Source organism: Lipotes vexillifer, unplaced genomic scaffold (genome assembly GCF_000442215.2).
Source record: "Lipotes vexillifer unplaced genomic scaffold, Lipotes_vexillifer_v1.1 scaffold810, whole genome shotgun sequence".
NCBI lineage: Eukaryota > Metazoa > Chordata > Mammalia > Artiodactyla > Lipotidae > Lipotes > Lipotes vexillifer.
In genome coordinates this window covers 435,859-452,847 of record NW_006797357.1, presented here as the reverse complement: position 1 = coordinate 452,847, position 16,989 = coordinate 435,859, and the positions used below count along the sequence as shown (strand labels likewise).

The 16,989-nt window shown below is 34.8% G+C and overlaps 1 protein-coding gene across 1 annotated transcript in view; it reads left to right on the top strand.

Annotated features, from left to right (window-relative positions):
* Positions 1-16,989, top strand: part of DDX4 (DEAD-box helicase 4) — a 61,107-nt gene that overhangs the window by 18,354 nt on the left and 25,764 nt on the right. The window contains exons 3-6 of the mRNA XM_007469269.1: positions 7,928-8,005; positions 10,920-10,997; positions 13,409-13,459; positions 16,724-16,825. Coding sequence (XP_007469331.1) covers positions 7,928-8,005; positions 10,920-10,997; positions 13,409-13,459; positions 16,724-16,825 — 309 coding nt within the window. The remainder of the gene's footprint in view (positions 1-7,927; positions 8,006-10,919; positions 10,998-13,408; positions 13,460-16,723; positions 16,826-16,989) is intronic.

Genomic DNA, 16,989 nt, shown 5'->3' with positions numbered 1-16,989 from the left:
CCCGCGTCCCCTGCATCGGCAGGCGGACTCTCAACCACTGCGCCACCAGGGAAGCCCGGCCTGTAGTTTTCTTAAGTTGTTCTCATTTGATTCTGTTTTCAGGCTTTTCATTTAAAAGAAAAATAAGCTCTGGAACATGGAAATTACCTGCTTTTTATAAGTTTAGTAGAATTTGTCCACAGAAGTGTCTAGGCCAGGCCAGGTTCTTCTTAACTAAATATTTTTTTTTTATTGAAGCATAGTGTACACACAGATTCAGTATTTTTAATTGAGTGATATATATATCATAAATGTACAGGTCACTGGAGTTTTACAAGTTGAACACTCCCTTGTAACCAGCACCCAGATCAAGAAACAATGCATTATAGGAAAACCCTAGAAGCCCTCCTGGGTCTCCCTTCCAGGTACAGTCCCTCTGTCAGGAGTAACTACTATTCTGATTTCTAAGAGACAGGAAATCTTGGGAAGAGTATACAGAAACTTTAGTTGATTGAAAGGTATGTTAGTCTGTTTCTTGAGCCTAAAACATTTCCTGTTGACTCTAAGGGCTTGCCATTTCTTATACACAAGTTACTTTCTTATGTATTTGAGTACCATTGCAACATTTGCTTTATATGTTGATTCACTATAGAGAATGAGTAAGTACTTTATTCCTTTTTCCATTTATGTCTTAGTGACACAGCTTGGGAACTACTAGTCTTAGACCAGTGCTGTTCATTAGGACTTTCTGCAAGGATGCAGATATTCTCTAGTTGTACTGCATTTGGCTGTTGAACTACAAGTTATATTTGATTGTTGAGCACTTGAAACATGACTAACATGACTCGTGCAACTGAGTAACTGAATTTTTGATTCTATTTAATTTTAATTAATTTTGAAGTTAAATAGTCACATGTGGCTAGGCACTACTGTATTATACAGCATACTTTAAAATTTGAGCCAGCTAAGGCATGGCTATTCTCATCTTGTATATTTGGGGAGAGCCTGGCAAACATTAGAAACTAGTGTTTGGAAAATTGTTAATTTTTCTGGCTGTGTCCTTGCCTGGAATGTTCTTGTCCTTGTAATGTCCCCTTCCCTTTTCTCTTTACCAAAAGCAAAGCTACTTCTTACTGTGATGCTGAAATTGGTACTTCCTTCATGAGGAGTCCCTTGAATGTTGGAGCAGTTAGAGTTTTGAATAGATCTTCTTAAGTTGGCTTTGAGCTTTCTGTCATCTGAGAGCATCTGAGTTTAACCTATTTACTACTACCTGGAACTCAGAAGCCTTTAGGTTACTTGATGAAGTGTTTAGCCTCATCAAGAGAGAAGGAAACTAGTATGAATTGTGATGCCAGAATATAGCTAGAGGAGGAACATTCAGAAGAGGGATATGTGACTTAAATGTCTTTTAGCATTTTTTATTTTTGAAAGTTTTTTTTTTTTACCCTGTGTAATATGTGGCAACTAGTGACAGTAAGAATTCAAAGAATAATTGTTACCTTGTGACTTTATTTTATTGATAGAGCCTTTAGTGAAGAACTTTTCATATAAAGAAATACCTACTATATTAAAAATGTCACATTTGCAAATTATAAAGCATCATAAATGTTTTGAACTACCACCCATTTTTAAGAACACTACTAATATTGTTATATTGTTTATTATTTTCCTGTTCTGTTGTCCAGTCCCCATCCTGCGTTGTTTCTTTCCCTTCCTTTTCAAAAAAAAGCTTTATCACATACGTATGTCTCCCCAAACACTATATTTAAGTTTGCTTCTTTAAGTTTTACAAAAATGGTGCTGTACCATAAATAGTTTTTGTTCCGCAATTTGGATTTTTCACTCAGTATTCTTTCTTTATTCTTTATCTGTGTTGCCAATTGTTGTAGTTCATTTATAATTATACTCTGCTGTGTGAATCTACCATATATATAATACTATATAATATAGAACACAGTGTATGTAAAACTCTGTTGTGTGACTATACCACATATTTTAATTCGTTTCTTGGTGCACATTTGAGTTGTTTCCTTTTTTATTGTTATGAACAATAACAATTTTTATTGCCATGAACATCTCTTTTTTTCCTTGTTTGCTAAGTATGTTTTCAGTCATGAATGGTGTTGAATTGTATTATTTACTTTAATCTGTGGGGATAATTAGTTTTTTCTTTTCTAATCTGTTAAGGTTGTTAATTACCTTTTCAGATGTTCTGATGTTAAAATACCCTTGCATATTGGAATAAACCCAACTTGGTCATCGTGTTTTATCTGTTCAGTTACTGTTGGGCTTGATTCGCTAATATGTGTTTTTGAGATTTCGTATCTACTTATGAGTAAGAGGGGTTTATAATTTTCTCCTGTCTTGTCATATCAAAATTACGATGGCCTTGTGGAATGAGTTGGGGTATAATTCCTCTTTCTATTTTCTGGTGGACTTGTATGACATTGGAATGGATTTGTTCTTTGAGAGTTTGGTAGAATTCACCTGTGAAACTACATTTAGGTGTGATGCAGAGATTTAAGTACTGGTTCAGTTTCTTAGGACAATTTCTTTTGTTTTTATTGCTTCTTGAGTCTGTTTTGGTGAGTTAATTTTCTTGGAACTTTTCTGTTTAAGTTTTAAATTTAGTAGTATGAAGTTGTTCATGGTAATTTTTATTTTATTGTGGTAAAAAGCATATAACATGAGAGTTATTCTTTTAAGTGTACAGTATTACTGTTAACTACAAGCACAGTGTTCAGCAGAACTCTAGAAACTTTTTTATCTTACATAATTGAAACCTTATATCCATTTAACAGCACCTCCCGCTGTTTTTGAGATTATTTCCTTTTTAAAAAAATTCCAAATACTGTTCAGTTATGTCTTTTCTTTCTTTCCCTTCCCCCTGCCTCCATCAGACTTCTAGTGATTTGTCACTCTGGCAAGTCTTTATTGGTTTCTTTAAAAAAAATTTTTTTTTAATTGAAGTATAGTTGATTTACAATGTTGTGTTAGTTTCTGGTATACAGCGAAGTGATTCAGTTATACATTTATATACATACATATGTTCTTTTCAGATTCTTTTCCATTATAGTTATTACAAGATCCTGAATATAGTTCCCTGTGTTATACACTAGGACCTTGTTGTCTATTTTATATATAGTAGTTTGTATCTGCTAATCCCAAACTCCTAATTTATCCCTCCCTCCCCTTTTCCCTTTGGTAACCATAAGTTTGTTTTTATGCCTGTGAGTCTGTTTCTGTTTTTTAAATAAGTTCATTTGTATCATTTTTTTAAGATTTCACATATAAGGGATATCATATGATATTTGTCTTTCTTTTTCTGACTTCACTTAGTATGATGATCTCTGGGTCCATCCATGTTGCTGCAGATGGCATTATTTCAGTCTTTTTTATGACTGAGCAGTATTCCATTGTACGTATATACCACATCTTCTTTATCCATTCATCTGTTGATGGACATTTAGGTTGCTTCCAAGTCTTGGCTATTGTAAATAGTGCTGCTATGAACATTGGGGTGTATGTATCATTTTGAATTAGAGTTCTCTCCAGATATATGCCCAGGAGTGAGATTGCTGGATCATATGGTAACTTTATTTTTAGTTTTTTAAGGAACCTCCATACTGTTTTCCAGAATGGCTGCACCAATTTACATTCCCACCAGCAGTATAGGAGGGTTCCCTTTTCTCCACACCCTCTCCAGCATTTATTATTTGTAAACTTCTAAATGATGGCCATTCTGACCCATGTGAGGTGATGCCTCATTATAGTTTTGATTTGCATTTCTCAGATAATTAACAGTGTTGAGCATCTTTTCATGTGCCTGTTGGCCATCTGTATGTCTTCTTTGGAGAAATGTCTGTTTAGGTCTTCTGCTCATTTTTTGATTGGGTTGTTTGTTATTGAGTTGTTTATATGAGCTGTTTGAAAATTAATCCCTGGTCGGTCACATCATCAGCAAATATTTTCTCCCAGTCCATAGGTTGTCTTTTCATTTTGTTTATGGTTTCCTTTGCTGTGCAAAAGCTTGTAAGTTTGATTAGGTCCCATTTGCTTATTTTTGCTTTTATTTCTATTGATTTGGGAGAGTGATCTAAGAAAGCATTGGTAAGATTATTTCAGAGAATGTTTTGCCTGTGTTCTCTTTAAGGAGTTTTTGATGTGATTTGAAAAGGGATTTTTTTTTTTAAACTTTCCCTTTCTGATATTTCATTGTTAGTGTAAAGAAATGCAACAGATTTATGTATGTTAATCTTGTATCCTGCTGCTTTGCTGAATTTGTTTATCAGTTCTAGTAGTTTTTGTGTGGAGTCTTTAGGGTGTTCTATATATATTATGTCATCTGCATATAATGACATTGTTACCTCTTCCTTTCCAATTTGGATATCTTTTATTTCTTTTTCTTGTCTGATTGCTGTGGCTAGGACTTTCAATACTGTGTTGAATGGAAGTGGTGAGAGTGGGCATACTTGTCCTGTTCCAAATTTTAGCGTGAAGTTGTTGTTTTTCACTGTTGAGTATTATGTTGGCTGTGGGTTTGTCATAAATTGCTTTTGTTATGCTTAGGTATGTTCCCTCCATACCCAATTTGGTAAGAGTTTTTTTAATCATGAATGGATGTTGAATTTTATCAAATGCTTTTTCTTAGTCTATTGAGATGATCATGTGGTTTTTGTCTTTTGTTTTGTTGATGTTGTGTGTCACATTGATTTTGCATGTGTTGAACCATTGTGACCCTGGGATGAATCCAGCTTGATCATGGTGTATGATCCTTCTTATGTGTTGTTTGGATTCGGTTTGCTAATATTTTGTTGAGAATTTTTGCATCTATATTTGTCAAAGGTACTAGCCTGTAATTTTCTTTTTTGGTAGTGTCTTTGTCTGGTATCAGGGTGATGGTGGCTTCATAAAATCACTTTGGGAGTATTCCCTCTTCTCAGTCTTTTGGAAGAGTTCAAGAAAGATTGGTACAAGTTCTTCTTTGTATGTTTGATAGAATTCTCCAGTGAAGCCATCCAGTCCTGGACTTTTGTTTGCAGGGAGTTTTTAAATTACAGTTGCTATTTCACTTATAGTGATCAGTCTGTTCAAATTATCTGTTTTGTCTTGATTCAGTTTTGGTGGGCTGTATGTTTCTAGAAACTTGTCCATTTCTTCTAGGTTGTCCAATTTGTTGGCATATAATTGTCTATAGTATTTTCTTATGTTTTTTTTTGTATTTCTGCAGTGTTAGTTGGTATTTATCCTCTTTCATTTCTTTGTTTATTTTGGGTCCTCTGTCTCTTCTTCTTGGTGAGCCTGGCCAGAGGTTTCTTGATTTTATCATTTCAAAAAAACCAGATCTTGGTTTTATTGATTTTTTTCTATTGTTTTTTGTTTGTTTGTTTGTTTTTTGTGGTACATGGCCTCTCACTGTTGTGGCCTCTCCTGTTGCGGAGCACACGCTCCGGACGTGCAGGCTCAGTGGCCATGGCTCACGGGCTCAGCCACTCCGTGGCATGTGGGATCTTCCCGGACCGGGGAACGAACCTGTGTCCCCTGCATCAGCAGGTGGACTCTCAACCACTGCGCCACCAGGGAAGCCCTCTATTGTTTTTTTAATCCCTGTTTTATTTATTTCCTCTTTGATCTATATTATTTCTCTCCTTCTTGAGACTGTAGTATTTGTTTGTTCTTCTTTTTCTAATTCTTTTAGATGGTAGGTTAGGTTGCTTGTTTGAGAGTTTTTCTTGTTTTTTGAGGAAGGCCTATATCACAGTAAACTTCCCTCTTAGATTTTGTGTGTTTGTGTTTTTGTTATCATTTGTCTCAAGGTATTTTTAAAATTTCCTCTTTGATCTCATTGTTGACCCATTGGTTTTTTGTCATAGCATGTTGTTTAGTCTCCTTGTAATCGTTTTTTTCTTGTTTCTCTTTCTGTGGTTGATTTCTAGTCTCATGCTATTGTGGTCAGAAAAGATGCTTGAAATAATTTCTATCATCTAAAATATGTTGAGGCTTGTTTTGTGTCCTGGTATGGGTCTAACCTAGAGAATGTTCCATGTGTGCTTGGAAAGAATATGTAGTATGTATATATTTTGACCGTGATGTCCTGAAAATATCAATTAAGTCTATAACTGTTCTCTTGTGTCATTTAGGATCTCTGTTGTCTTATTGATTTTCAGTCTGGAAGATCTGACCATTGATGTCAGTGGGGTGTTAAAGTCTCCTACTATTATTGTATTCCCATCCATTTCTCCCTTTATGTCTGTTAGTATTTGTTTTATGTATTTAGGTGCTCCTATATTGGCTGTATATATGTTAATGAGTGTAATATCCTTTTCTTGTATTGATCCTTTTATCATTATATAGTGTCCTTCTTTAGCTTTCTTTATGGCTTTTGTTTTAAAGTTGATTTTGTCTGATATGAGTATTGCTACCCCCACTTTCTTGTCATTTTCATTTGCATGAAATATCTTTTTTCCATCTCCTCATTTTCAGTCTATGTGTGTCCTTCATCCTAAAGTGGGTTATTGGTTTCCTAAAGAGCTAGGTTTTGGTTTTGTTGAGCCGCTATTATATGTTTGTTTCTCCTATTTCATTAATTTCTGCTCTTACCATTTTTTTCCTCCTTTACTTTTGTGTGATTTATTTCTTTTTCTAACATTCCTATTAGTTGAGATGGCTGTTTAGCTCATTAATTTTGAGTTTTTTTTTTTTGAGTTCCTTTTTTTGTATAAAAATTTAAGTTCTGATATGTCATTTTTATCATACAATTCTAAGTATTTCTAAAGTTCCATTGTAATTTTTTTCTTTGTGCTATGTTATATAGAAGTGTTGTAGAAATACATTTCCAAATGTAAGAGGATTTTAATCAAGTTTTTTTGGTATTTAATAATTTCTAATTTTTTTAAATTGAAGTATACTTGAGTTATAATACCATATTAGTTTCAGGTACATAACAGTGATTTGATTTCTTTTTGGGTTACACACCATACAAAGTTAGTATAAGACATTGACTATATTCCCTGTGCTATACATTACATCCCTGTAACTTATTTATTTTATAACTGGTAGTTCGTACCTCTTAATCCCCTTTACCTATTTCGTACCTTCCCCCACCCCTCTCCCATTTGGCAAACCACTATTTGTTATCTGTATCTGTTACTCTTTTCTGTTTTGTGTATTTGTTTGCTTGTTTTGTTTTTTAGATTTCACATATAACTGAAAATATGCAGTATTTGTCTTTCTTTTGGTAACTTCCAAACTGATTGCATTGCAATTAGAGAGTTTTGTGTATATGATATTGATTTTTGAAATTGTTGAATTTGCATTTTGGCCTTCCATGTGGCCAGTTTTTATGAACATTCTATTGTTGAATGTCAACTTCTTTAATGTTTTTAGTTCTGTGAATGTGCACAGTGTTCTGTGAATGACTGTAATTTACCTGTTCTCCTTTGATTTTTTTTTTTTTTTTTGCTATTATAGACAATGCTTATAAAAACATCTTTGTGTGTACCTGTTACCATCTGAGTATCCACAGGGAAAATCATACTAGTATACTTCCAAAAAGTATTTTTCTTTTAAGATCAGGATCAAGATTGATCCAGTTTATAGCTTCAATATTGTATATGATTTGTGCTTGTTTCGCTATGTCCTTGATTAGTCTCAGTATTAGCAAACTGTTTTCCAGTCAGTTGTGGTTGAGAAAATTATAACCTTTTTTTGATTTCCAATTTCTTTAATTATGAGTGAGAGACACTTTTTTTTTCTTTCTTTCTTTTGGAGACCTACCTATTCTTATTCATAGCCCATTTTTCTACTAGGCTTTTCATCTTTCTTAGTGCTATATAAAATTCTTCCTTTGCCGTATGGATGGCACTTTGAGAAGGTTTAAAGTTTGCTTACCACCAAGGTATTTTTTTTTGTTATTTTGACTTGCTTCAAATGTTATTTGCTTTAGAAATGGATGATGGATCTTCTCGAAGAGATCATTTCATGAGAAGCAGACTTGCCGCTGGGAGGAGTTTGGGAAACAGGGGTAAGTATCTTTCCTTAATCTTCTGTTAAATAGTTTTGAATAGTGGAATGAATAGAGGTCTTTATGGCTGTTTAGTGCAAGGTAAAATCTTTTATAACTTAGTGTACAGTACACTTTGTTGGGATAATGAGTTTTTATTTTGAAGTCTGGTTTTTTTTTGCTGCTTTACTTTTTTTTTTTTTGGCGGTACACGGGCCTCTCTCTGCCGCGGCCTCTCCCGCTGCAGAGCACAGGCTCTGGATGCGCAGGCCCAGCGGCCATGGCTCACGGGCCCAGCTGCTCCGCGGCACGTGGGATCCTCCTGGACCAGGGCACAAACCCGTGTCCCCTGCATCGGCAGGCGGACTCTCAACCACTGCGCCACCAGGGAAGCTTTACTTTTTTTAAGATAGTAGGCAGTAGTTAAATTGATTAGATAGATTGGTTAAAGAGAGTTGCTTCCCAGAGCTTCTTCAGGTGTTGGTGATTATTGTTCTCAACAATTGGCCTGGGAGGAATGTTTGTAAGAGCTTCAAAGATTATGGTGTGAAGGACTTCTTTATTAAGTTTTATGTTTCTCAAGAAGAGAAAGTATGGGAAGCAGTTCTGTTAGCTCATTAATATTAAGAGGTTGTTTTCCCAAAATTGGAAATTTTTGTTGTTACTTTTAGAACAACCAGTGCTAGATTTGACAGATAATGACCCAGCAAAATACCTTCCTCCAGTCCATTTGATATTAAAATGCTGAAAATATTCTGCACTATGTTTTATTATAGTGCAACAAAATATTTATTAGAACCTCAAATTAAATGGTCATATGGATTTTTAAATAAATTTATTTCTTTTATGGGATGCCGTAAGCTAGGATTAATTGGCAGTTTTAAATATACATGACACTTATTCTTGAATTTATTATTATTTTTTGAAAAACGTCAATCCTTCTAGATATTTTTATTCATTGGAAACTAAAGGTTGATGCGTGTATTTCATTTGCCATTTGGAAAATTTAGTATTTTTAGATACAGTTAACATAAATGTGAACTTTTATGTTTTGACATGTTTCTGCTACTAATGGAAATAATTTATTTGTTAAATATGCCTATATACATTTTGTTTTTTAAGCCTGCATATTAAGTAAGAGTTGTTGATGATTTGGAGCATGTAGCTGTGCTAAGAGGTTGAAGTGTGGGTTTTGTTTGCTACTACTAAGATTAGAAATACAAATACCTTAATATTATACTCAGGGAACTATTTAATATTTAGATATATTTTAAAATCCTAATTTAGAATGGGTTATAATACTTTTTGGTGAAGACTTCTAAACATTGTTGAATAAAGCCTTTTTAAATGAGAAAGCCATCACTGAGAGAGACTTTAAATTGTTAATTCCATATGTTGTAGGTTGAAATACATTAAATTTCTGATCAAAACTCTTTGTAAATCTTAATACTTTAAAAAGTTATCTTTGAAAAGAATCTGAAAAGGAATAAACATGTGTATGTATAACTGAATCACTTTGCTGTGCACCTGAAACTAATACATTCTAAATCATCTGTACTCCAATAAAATTAAAAGAAAAAAAGAAAAAAAGTTATCTTTAATACTACATATAATCCTGGAAATTCATAGAAGACCGATGAGTATAACCCCTTTCCCGAATGATCCATTTAACATTTTCGCTATTTTCAATCTCTGTGATAGTTGTTCTCAGAACTTGCATATCTAGTCAAGTGGTTTTAAAATTGACTCTTAATTGCTTAACATATATATTGATTAGCTTTTTATCTTCTGTGAAGTATGGCCTGAAAAGCCTTAACCTCCTGAATCACACACTTCTTTAGAATCTGATGAAAATACTGATAGTTGCATATATGCAATTTTGCATTTGGCATTAGGAGTTTGACAGATCCCTTAACTCCTCTGCACTAGGATATTACAGATAGAGGTAAGACAGTTTATGAGGATCACAAGATAATGATAGTTATCCCAATGATAGTTTGAAGTGGCAGTTTATGATGTTTTGGATGTGTAAGTTTTTGTTTTAAATACCTGTGCTGCTTGCCGTAGAAACTCTGCCCTCATAATTCTTAATTTAGTGGTAGAGAAACACGTGGAAAGAAATATTGCTAAAAAAGAGATACACATAGTATGCTGTGGGAATGTGACTGAAGGATTGACTATGGCTGGAGGACTGAAGGAGGACTTCACTGAAGAGGTGGCTTTTGAACCCAGCTTTTGAAGAGTGAAAAGAATTTTGCTAGGAAAAATAAGAAAGCAGGGAATGTCATGCTGAAGGAACAGCATGTAGGAAGGTAGAAAATATTAGAAGTTCACAATGTGGAGTATGGGAAGTTGTTTTATGAATTAAAATGTTGGGTGTTCAGAGCCAAGTAGTGGGGGATAAAGCTAATAAGGCTGATATGAGGAAATACTATGGAGGGGTGGGAGGTAAAGGGGAGTGGTATTCATAGCATTTTTTCTTTATTATGTAGTCCCTTCCTAATTTTAATTTTAAAAAGTGGAAAGACTGAGAGCGACTGAAGTACTAGAAAAATGAATAAGTAACAGAGTAATTACAGGACGGCAGTGTAAAATTTTCAGTAGCAATGACTTTCACATAGGCGTATAATGTAAATAGCTATCAGGGTGAGGTTTCAATATATAGAAAATCAGAGTTGAATTTCTTGATTAAAGGTCACTAGTAAAATAACACCTAGTAGACAGTTGTATTTTACCAATAGTATATTTGTTTTTACTTTGGTGTAATTTAATGATTTTAAAAAGTTGCAGGTGTATTTTGTCTTTATAAGTTCCTGTACTACTCTCTCCCTGTCCTTGGGAGTTCCCTTAACCCACAGATTCATTTAATTCCTAGCTATTGATGGCGCACTTGATTTTGTATGTTGAAGAGTTTTAACTCTCTGAACTTTTTCAGATCCTGGCGAGTCTAATAAAAGAGAGAATACATCCGCAATGGGTGGCTTTAGAGTTGGAAGGAGTTTTGGAAACAGAGGTAACCTGCTTATGATATCTTACAATCAAAACTTAAGTGACCCCAAGTTTTATAGTCTTTGAATTGTTTCCCTTTAATATACATAGAAAGTGTGTGCCTTTCCCAAGACTTTATGGAGATCACAAGTGAGTGCTTTCACTTTCCTAGTCATAGTTTAGAGCAGCAGTTTATGCTGCTTTGGATGTCTCTGCTACTCTATTTTGCTTTTTTTTTTCTTTTTAATAGCCATGCTACTTGCTGCAACATCTCTTCAAATTGATTTACCCCACAGGTGAACCCCAGTTCTTTTCTACTATACTCATAATTTGCTTTCCCAGCTCCCACAAGCAAGAGATCTATTTTATACTTCCAAAGGTGAATCTGAGTTGCCATCTTTACTTGAGCAAAGAACCAGTAGAAGCTTTGAAATTACATTTTTTTCCATAAAAACTTTAAAAACTGTAAAGTAGAACTTAGGTAAGAGTTTAAGATCAAGACCAGTAGTGTGTAGGTGGAAGACTTTCTCAAGCATTTTGGAGACCCAGCACTTAACTTTTCTGGGAGAGGTGTATGGAGGGGAAGGGGCAATTGTAGAGGGCAGTAGAACATAATCCTTTTCTGAACCAACTTCAAAGATTGCAAATATTTAAATGAATAAAATAACTCAAAATCCAAGTTTTGTGATATGTAGTCTTTTTGTAGGGATTATCTTTATTTTGAAATTACATATCTGTTCGAGGAAAAAGTGTCATCCAATCATATATTGAGGCCAAAGGGTACTTATTTTTTATATGCTAATTGGGTATTAAATTTCCAAGAGGTTTAATGCTGGAGGGTACATTAAATTTGTTGAACCTGAGATGTTAAATGACTTGATATGTAGACATTTTGCATATATATATATTTTTAAATTTATTTACTTTTGGGTGTGTTGGGTCTTCATTGCTGTGCAGGCTTTCTCTAGTTGCAGCAAGCGGGGATTACTCTTCTTTGCGGAGCACGGGCTCTAGGCGTGCGGACTTCCATAGTCGTGGCATGCGGGCTCTAGAGCACCGGTTCAGTAGTTGTGGCGCACAGGCTTAGTTGCTCCGCGGCATGTGGGATCTTCCCTGACCAGGGCTCGAACCCGTGTTCCCTGCATTGGCAGATGGATTCTTAACTACTGTGCCACCAGGGAAGTCCCTGCATATAAATTTAACATCTGTCAAACAGTAACTGATTGGTCTCTGTAGTACCAAAGCCATAATTTAATTATTTAGGTTAGATACTAATTGATAGGCATTGCATATTGACATTAGTTTTTTGGTTTTTTTTTTGCGGTATGTGGGCCTCTCACTGTTGTGGCCCCTCCTGCTGCGGAGCACAGGCTCCGGACACGCAGGCTCAGTGGCCATGGCTCATGGGCCCAGCCGCTCCGCGGCATGTGGGATCTTCCCGGACCGGGGCACAAACCCTTGTCCCCTGCATCGGCAGGAGGACTCTCAACCACTGTGCCACCAGGGAAGCCCTGACGTGGCTGGCCTCTCACTGTTGTGGCCTCTCCCGTTGTGGAGCACAGGCTCCGGACACGCAGGCTCAGTGGCCATGGCTCACGGGCTCAGCCGCTCTGCAGCATGTGGGATCTTCCCGGACCGGGGCACGAACCTGTGTCCCCTGCATCAGCAGGCAGACTCTCAACCACTGCGCCACCAGGGAAGCCCCTGACGTTAGTTTTAACTTACATTATTCCCTGAGTATCTCTGCAGTAAAGATCATTTTATTAAGGCTCAAATTTTTAAAATTTTATGAAATATTTTGATGGATGCTTTTAAAATGAATTTTAGAGCTATATTTATATGCTCCAGAGATGCATAAATCTGGAGACACAAGTTTTTATTAAATGAGAAATTTGAAAGCAGAGCTTGATGAAAGATTGTTTCTTTTAAATTTTGTAAACAAAAAGAAGTTGGCAGAATTTCCTTGTTACTGAGAAGGGGAAAATTTTTGAATATTGGATTATAATTTAGTTGTATTGTCCTCCAGCAGATGAAGAGATTATAGGTTAATTTATAAAGTTTAAAAAGTTTTTATATTTTGAATAGAAAGTACATAGTGGTTATAGTGATATATATACACACACACAGCCATGTACATATAGAGGAATATATGACATTTGAGGTAATATAAGATTGGCTGGTATTTTAATAAACTGACACAGGAAGAAGTTGTCATACAATGTGTATGAATTCTTGTTCACTATTTATATATACAGTTGTATGTGGTTTATACTGTTTTAAAGGGACATCAAAACTAGAAGTCCCTGTAAAGAGTGTGTTTTTTTTTGTTTCTATGTTTCTCTTTCTCTCTCTTTTTCTTTCTTTCTTTCTTCTACAAAGGTATAGGTAATTGTTGTTTTCAGAAATGTGCCAAGTTTAATTTTATATTTTTTGTAGGTTTTTCAAATAACAAGTTTGAAGAAGGTGATAGCTTTGGTTTCTGGAGAGGTAAGTTCATTGTTCTTTGTAGTGACTTTAAGAATTTAGTGTCCAGAGTACATGCTAAAGAGAAACTAAGATTAATTATCTTAGTCTGTTCCAGTTCTATTTTATTTAAACCCGTTTTATAAAGCAGCTATAGCCAGAGCCTTAACCAAGAATTCAGCCATCCTAATTTGGCCTATTGTCACCTGCCTTAATTAATCTGTAAAGTGCAACTTTTGAATGCTGTGCTTCCTTAAGAAAAAGAGGATAGTAGAAAGAGCAAGTCAAGAATCAGAATTTCAGTAAAGATGTAAAAAAAAAAAAAAGAATAGCTAAAACAATTTGTGAAGGAAGATTAAAACGGGAGGAATTAATCTACCCAATTGCAAGATTTTGCAGTAATGATGGAGGGTAGATACATAGATCAATGGAATGGAATAGAGAACCCAGAAATAGACTGACATAAATACATTTAACTTGTTTTTGACAGCAGTGCAAAAGCTATCAAGGAAGAATAGACTTTTCAAAAATGGTACTGAAACAGTTGGACATCCCTCAACAAAAACAAACAAAAAATGGACCTTAACCTAAACCTCCACACCTTACACAAAAATTAAGTCAAAGTGGATTGTAGTCTTAAATGTAAAAGCAGGACATTTTTAGAAAAAAAAATAGGAGAAAATCATTGGCGTCTAGAACTAGGTGAATAATTCTTAGAATTGACACTGCAAGTATGATCAATAAAAGCAAAAACTGATAAATTGAATCTCATCAAAATGAGTTAAAAATGCTTCATAGAAGATCCTTTTAAGTGGATGAAAACTAAAATTACACAGTGGGAAAACATATTTGAACATCCCATATGAGACAAATGACTTGTATCTATAATATACAAAGAACTCTCCAAACAACTTAAAAAAATCCAACTAGAAAATAGGCAGAAGACAGAAACAGACATTTCATGGAAGAGAATATACACATGGCAAAGAAGCACATGAAAAGATGCTCAACATCATTAGCCATTAGGGAAATGCAAATTAAGACCATAATGAGATATCAGAGAATAACTAAAATTAAAGTATAATGACAACATCAAATGCTGGTGAGTACGTATAAAAATTATATCACGTCGCTGGTGGGAAAATAAAATGGTTTTAGCCACTCTGGAAAAAAAAAAACGAATCAGAATTCCAGTTTCATATATAAATACAGTTTGAGACATGTAGGTCTTTATTCAGATTCATGAGACTGTGGATCACTGCTGAAATCAAAGACATTTCTGTCAAAGGTACTGACACTCTGGTTTGGAGGAATACAGAGAATGATGAGAATAGAGTAATGTTACCATAAGGTAGACTACAATAATTAACATTACTTTTCCAGGAGAGCCTGGTTTAGTAGATTTGGGTGAGGCCCTGGAACCTGTATTTAAAAAGCATCCCTGGTGACTCTGATGCCTCTTTTGTTTGGTAACCACTGATCTATGGAATCTTTATAACATAATACACTTTGGAGTTCCAGACTTTGTTTCATGTCCCTGCTCTGCTATCTGCTAGTTGAATAACGTAGAGCAAGTTGCTTAATTTCTCGGAGCCACAGTTTCTTCTTCTGTAGAATGGAGACCATCATTTTATAGCTTGCTAGGCACACTAAATGAGAATGTGTGTAAAAGCACGAAGCTTAGTCCCAGATACATTCATAGTAAACAGTAAATGTCATCTATCTTCATTAAATATTTGAGACTTGATCTTAACTGTGATTCTCAAAATCAAAACCAAACCTAGACCTGATCACCTTAAAACCCTTTTGGAACATGGTGGGGTTTTAATATATCAGTTAAGACTGCTTCTCCAAACTACTGGCAGTCTCATTCTCCCTGCTTTTGTCTGCTTTTTCTCCTATCCTGTTTTAATGAAAACATATGTAACATACAACTAATATTTGAGAGAAGAAAAACATCACCATTTTTATCCTTTTCCATTTCTTCTTGTCCTAATTTTCCAACTTTTAATTAGTATTCAAGATCATTTCTACTCACCAAAGACATTCTTTCCTCCCCAGTTGACTCTTTAGTGATGAGCCAGAGTACTTTTGAGCACAAATTCCAATTTCTCACAGCACTTGAGAGAACTTCTCTCCTCCAAAATGGTCTACTTTCTTCCTTTGATCTATTTACTTCTTTTTTTTAAACATCTTTATTGGAGTATAATTGCTTTACAATGGTGTGTTAGTTTCTGCTTTATAACAAAGTGGATCAGTTATACATATACATATGTTCCCATATCTCTTCCCTCTTGTGTATCCCTCCCCCCGCCACCCTTCCTTTCCTTATTTACTTCTTCTATTCTCAGTTTTAGTTCCCCTAAACTAAAAAACTGTGTATATTCCTAAAAAATTCTTTCACTCTCACAGTTGTTGGCAAGCCCAGGAGCAGGTTTTGCTATCATTATAGAAGCTTTTTCTCTGCACACAGATGTATAGAGTGTTTTGTGGTTATTTTCTCTGCAATCTCATGTACCCTAGCTGGTATAGTATAGCGATAAGGAGCTCAGACACCTTGGATTTGAGACCCAGATGCTCCTCCTGTCAGTTGTATTATCTTAAAAAATTCTGTATTTCTTTTTCTCTGTTTATAATTTGAGGATAATACCCGCCTCGTAAGGTTTTTGTGAGGACTTAAAAAGTTAAAACAGACTTCATTTAGAGCAATGCCAGACAGATACTAAGTTCTATTTGTTGTTATTACTATTATTTTTATATAATTAATAGATTATAACTGATCTTGGGATCATTGTCTCATTTTTGTTTGCGCTTGGCTTTATTTTTTAAGCTACAGAAATTATTTTTTTAATTTTTAATTTTGAAATCATTTGACTCAAAAGAAGTTTCGAAAATAGTACAGAGGGTTTCCTCCACCCTTCTTTTTCTAATGTAATTGTACCCTTCACCCAACTGCTAATGTCATCAGCCTATTTTAATTCCCAGTGTGGTAAAAATAGCTTTGGGCTTGTTTTAGGAGAACCGTTGGCCAAAGATTATATGAGACCTTTTTCTCCTTGTCAGGCCCCAGATTAATTCATAGGTTTTTTTTTTCTGTAAGGCAATAAATATTAGCTAACATCATTTATAGGTCAAATACAGCGTTTCTTTTTAGTAACTGTCTGTTAATGGCTTAAACTATTAAAGTCATTGAAATATGCAAGACTTGAATTAACTTGGCCACCATATCCCCAGTATTTCTTTGTTGTTGTTTTGTGTTGTTTTTGTGTGTATGTTTTAATATTATAGGCTGTCAAGATGGAAATGATTCAGAAGCTTCAGTGTCATCCAGAAGAGGTGGAAGAGGTAGTTTCCGAGGTTGCCGTGGAGGATTTGGTCTAGGAAGTCCAAGTTAGTAGTGGATTGCAAATAGTGTGTTCATTTATTACGAAAGAAATGATAAAAAATAATACTTACCGTGTAAGGTTGTTATGATGATTATATGAGACTAGTTAAGCATAGTGGTTGGTACATAATCACTTATATTGTATAAAATATTATTTTTTAGACACATG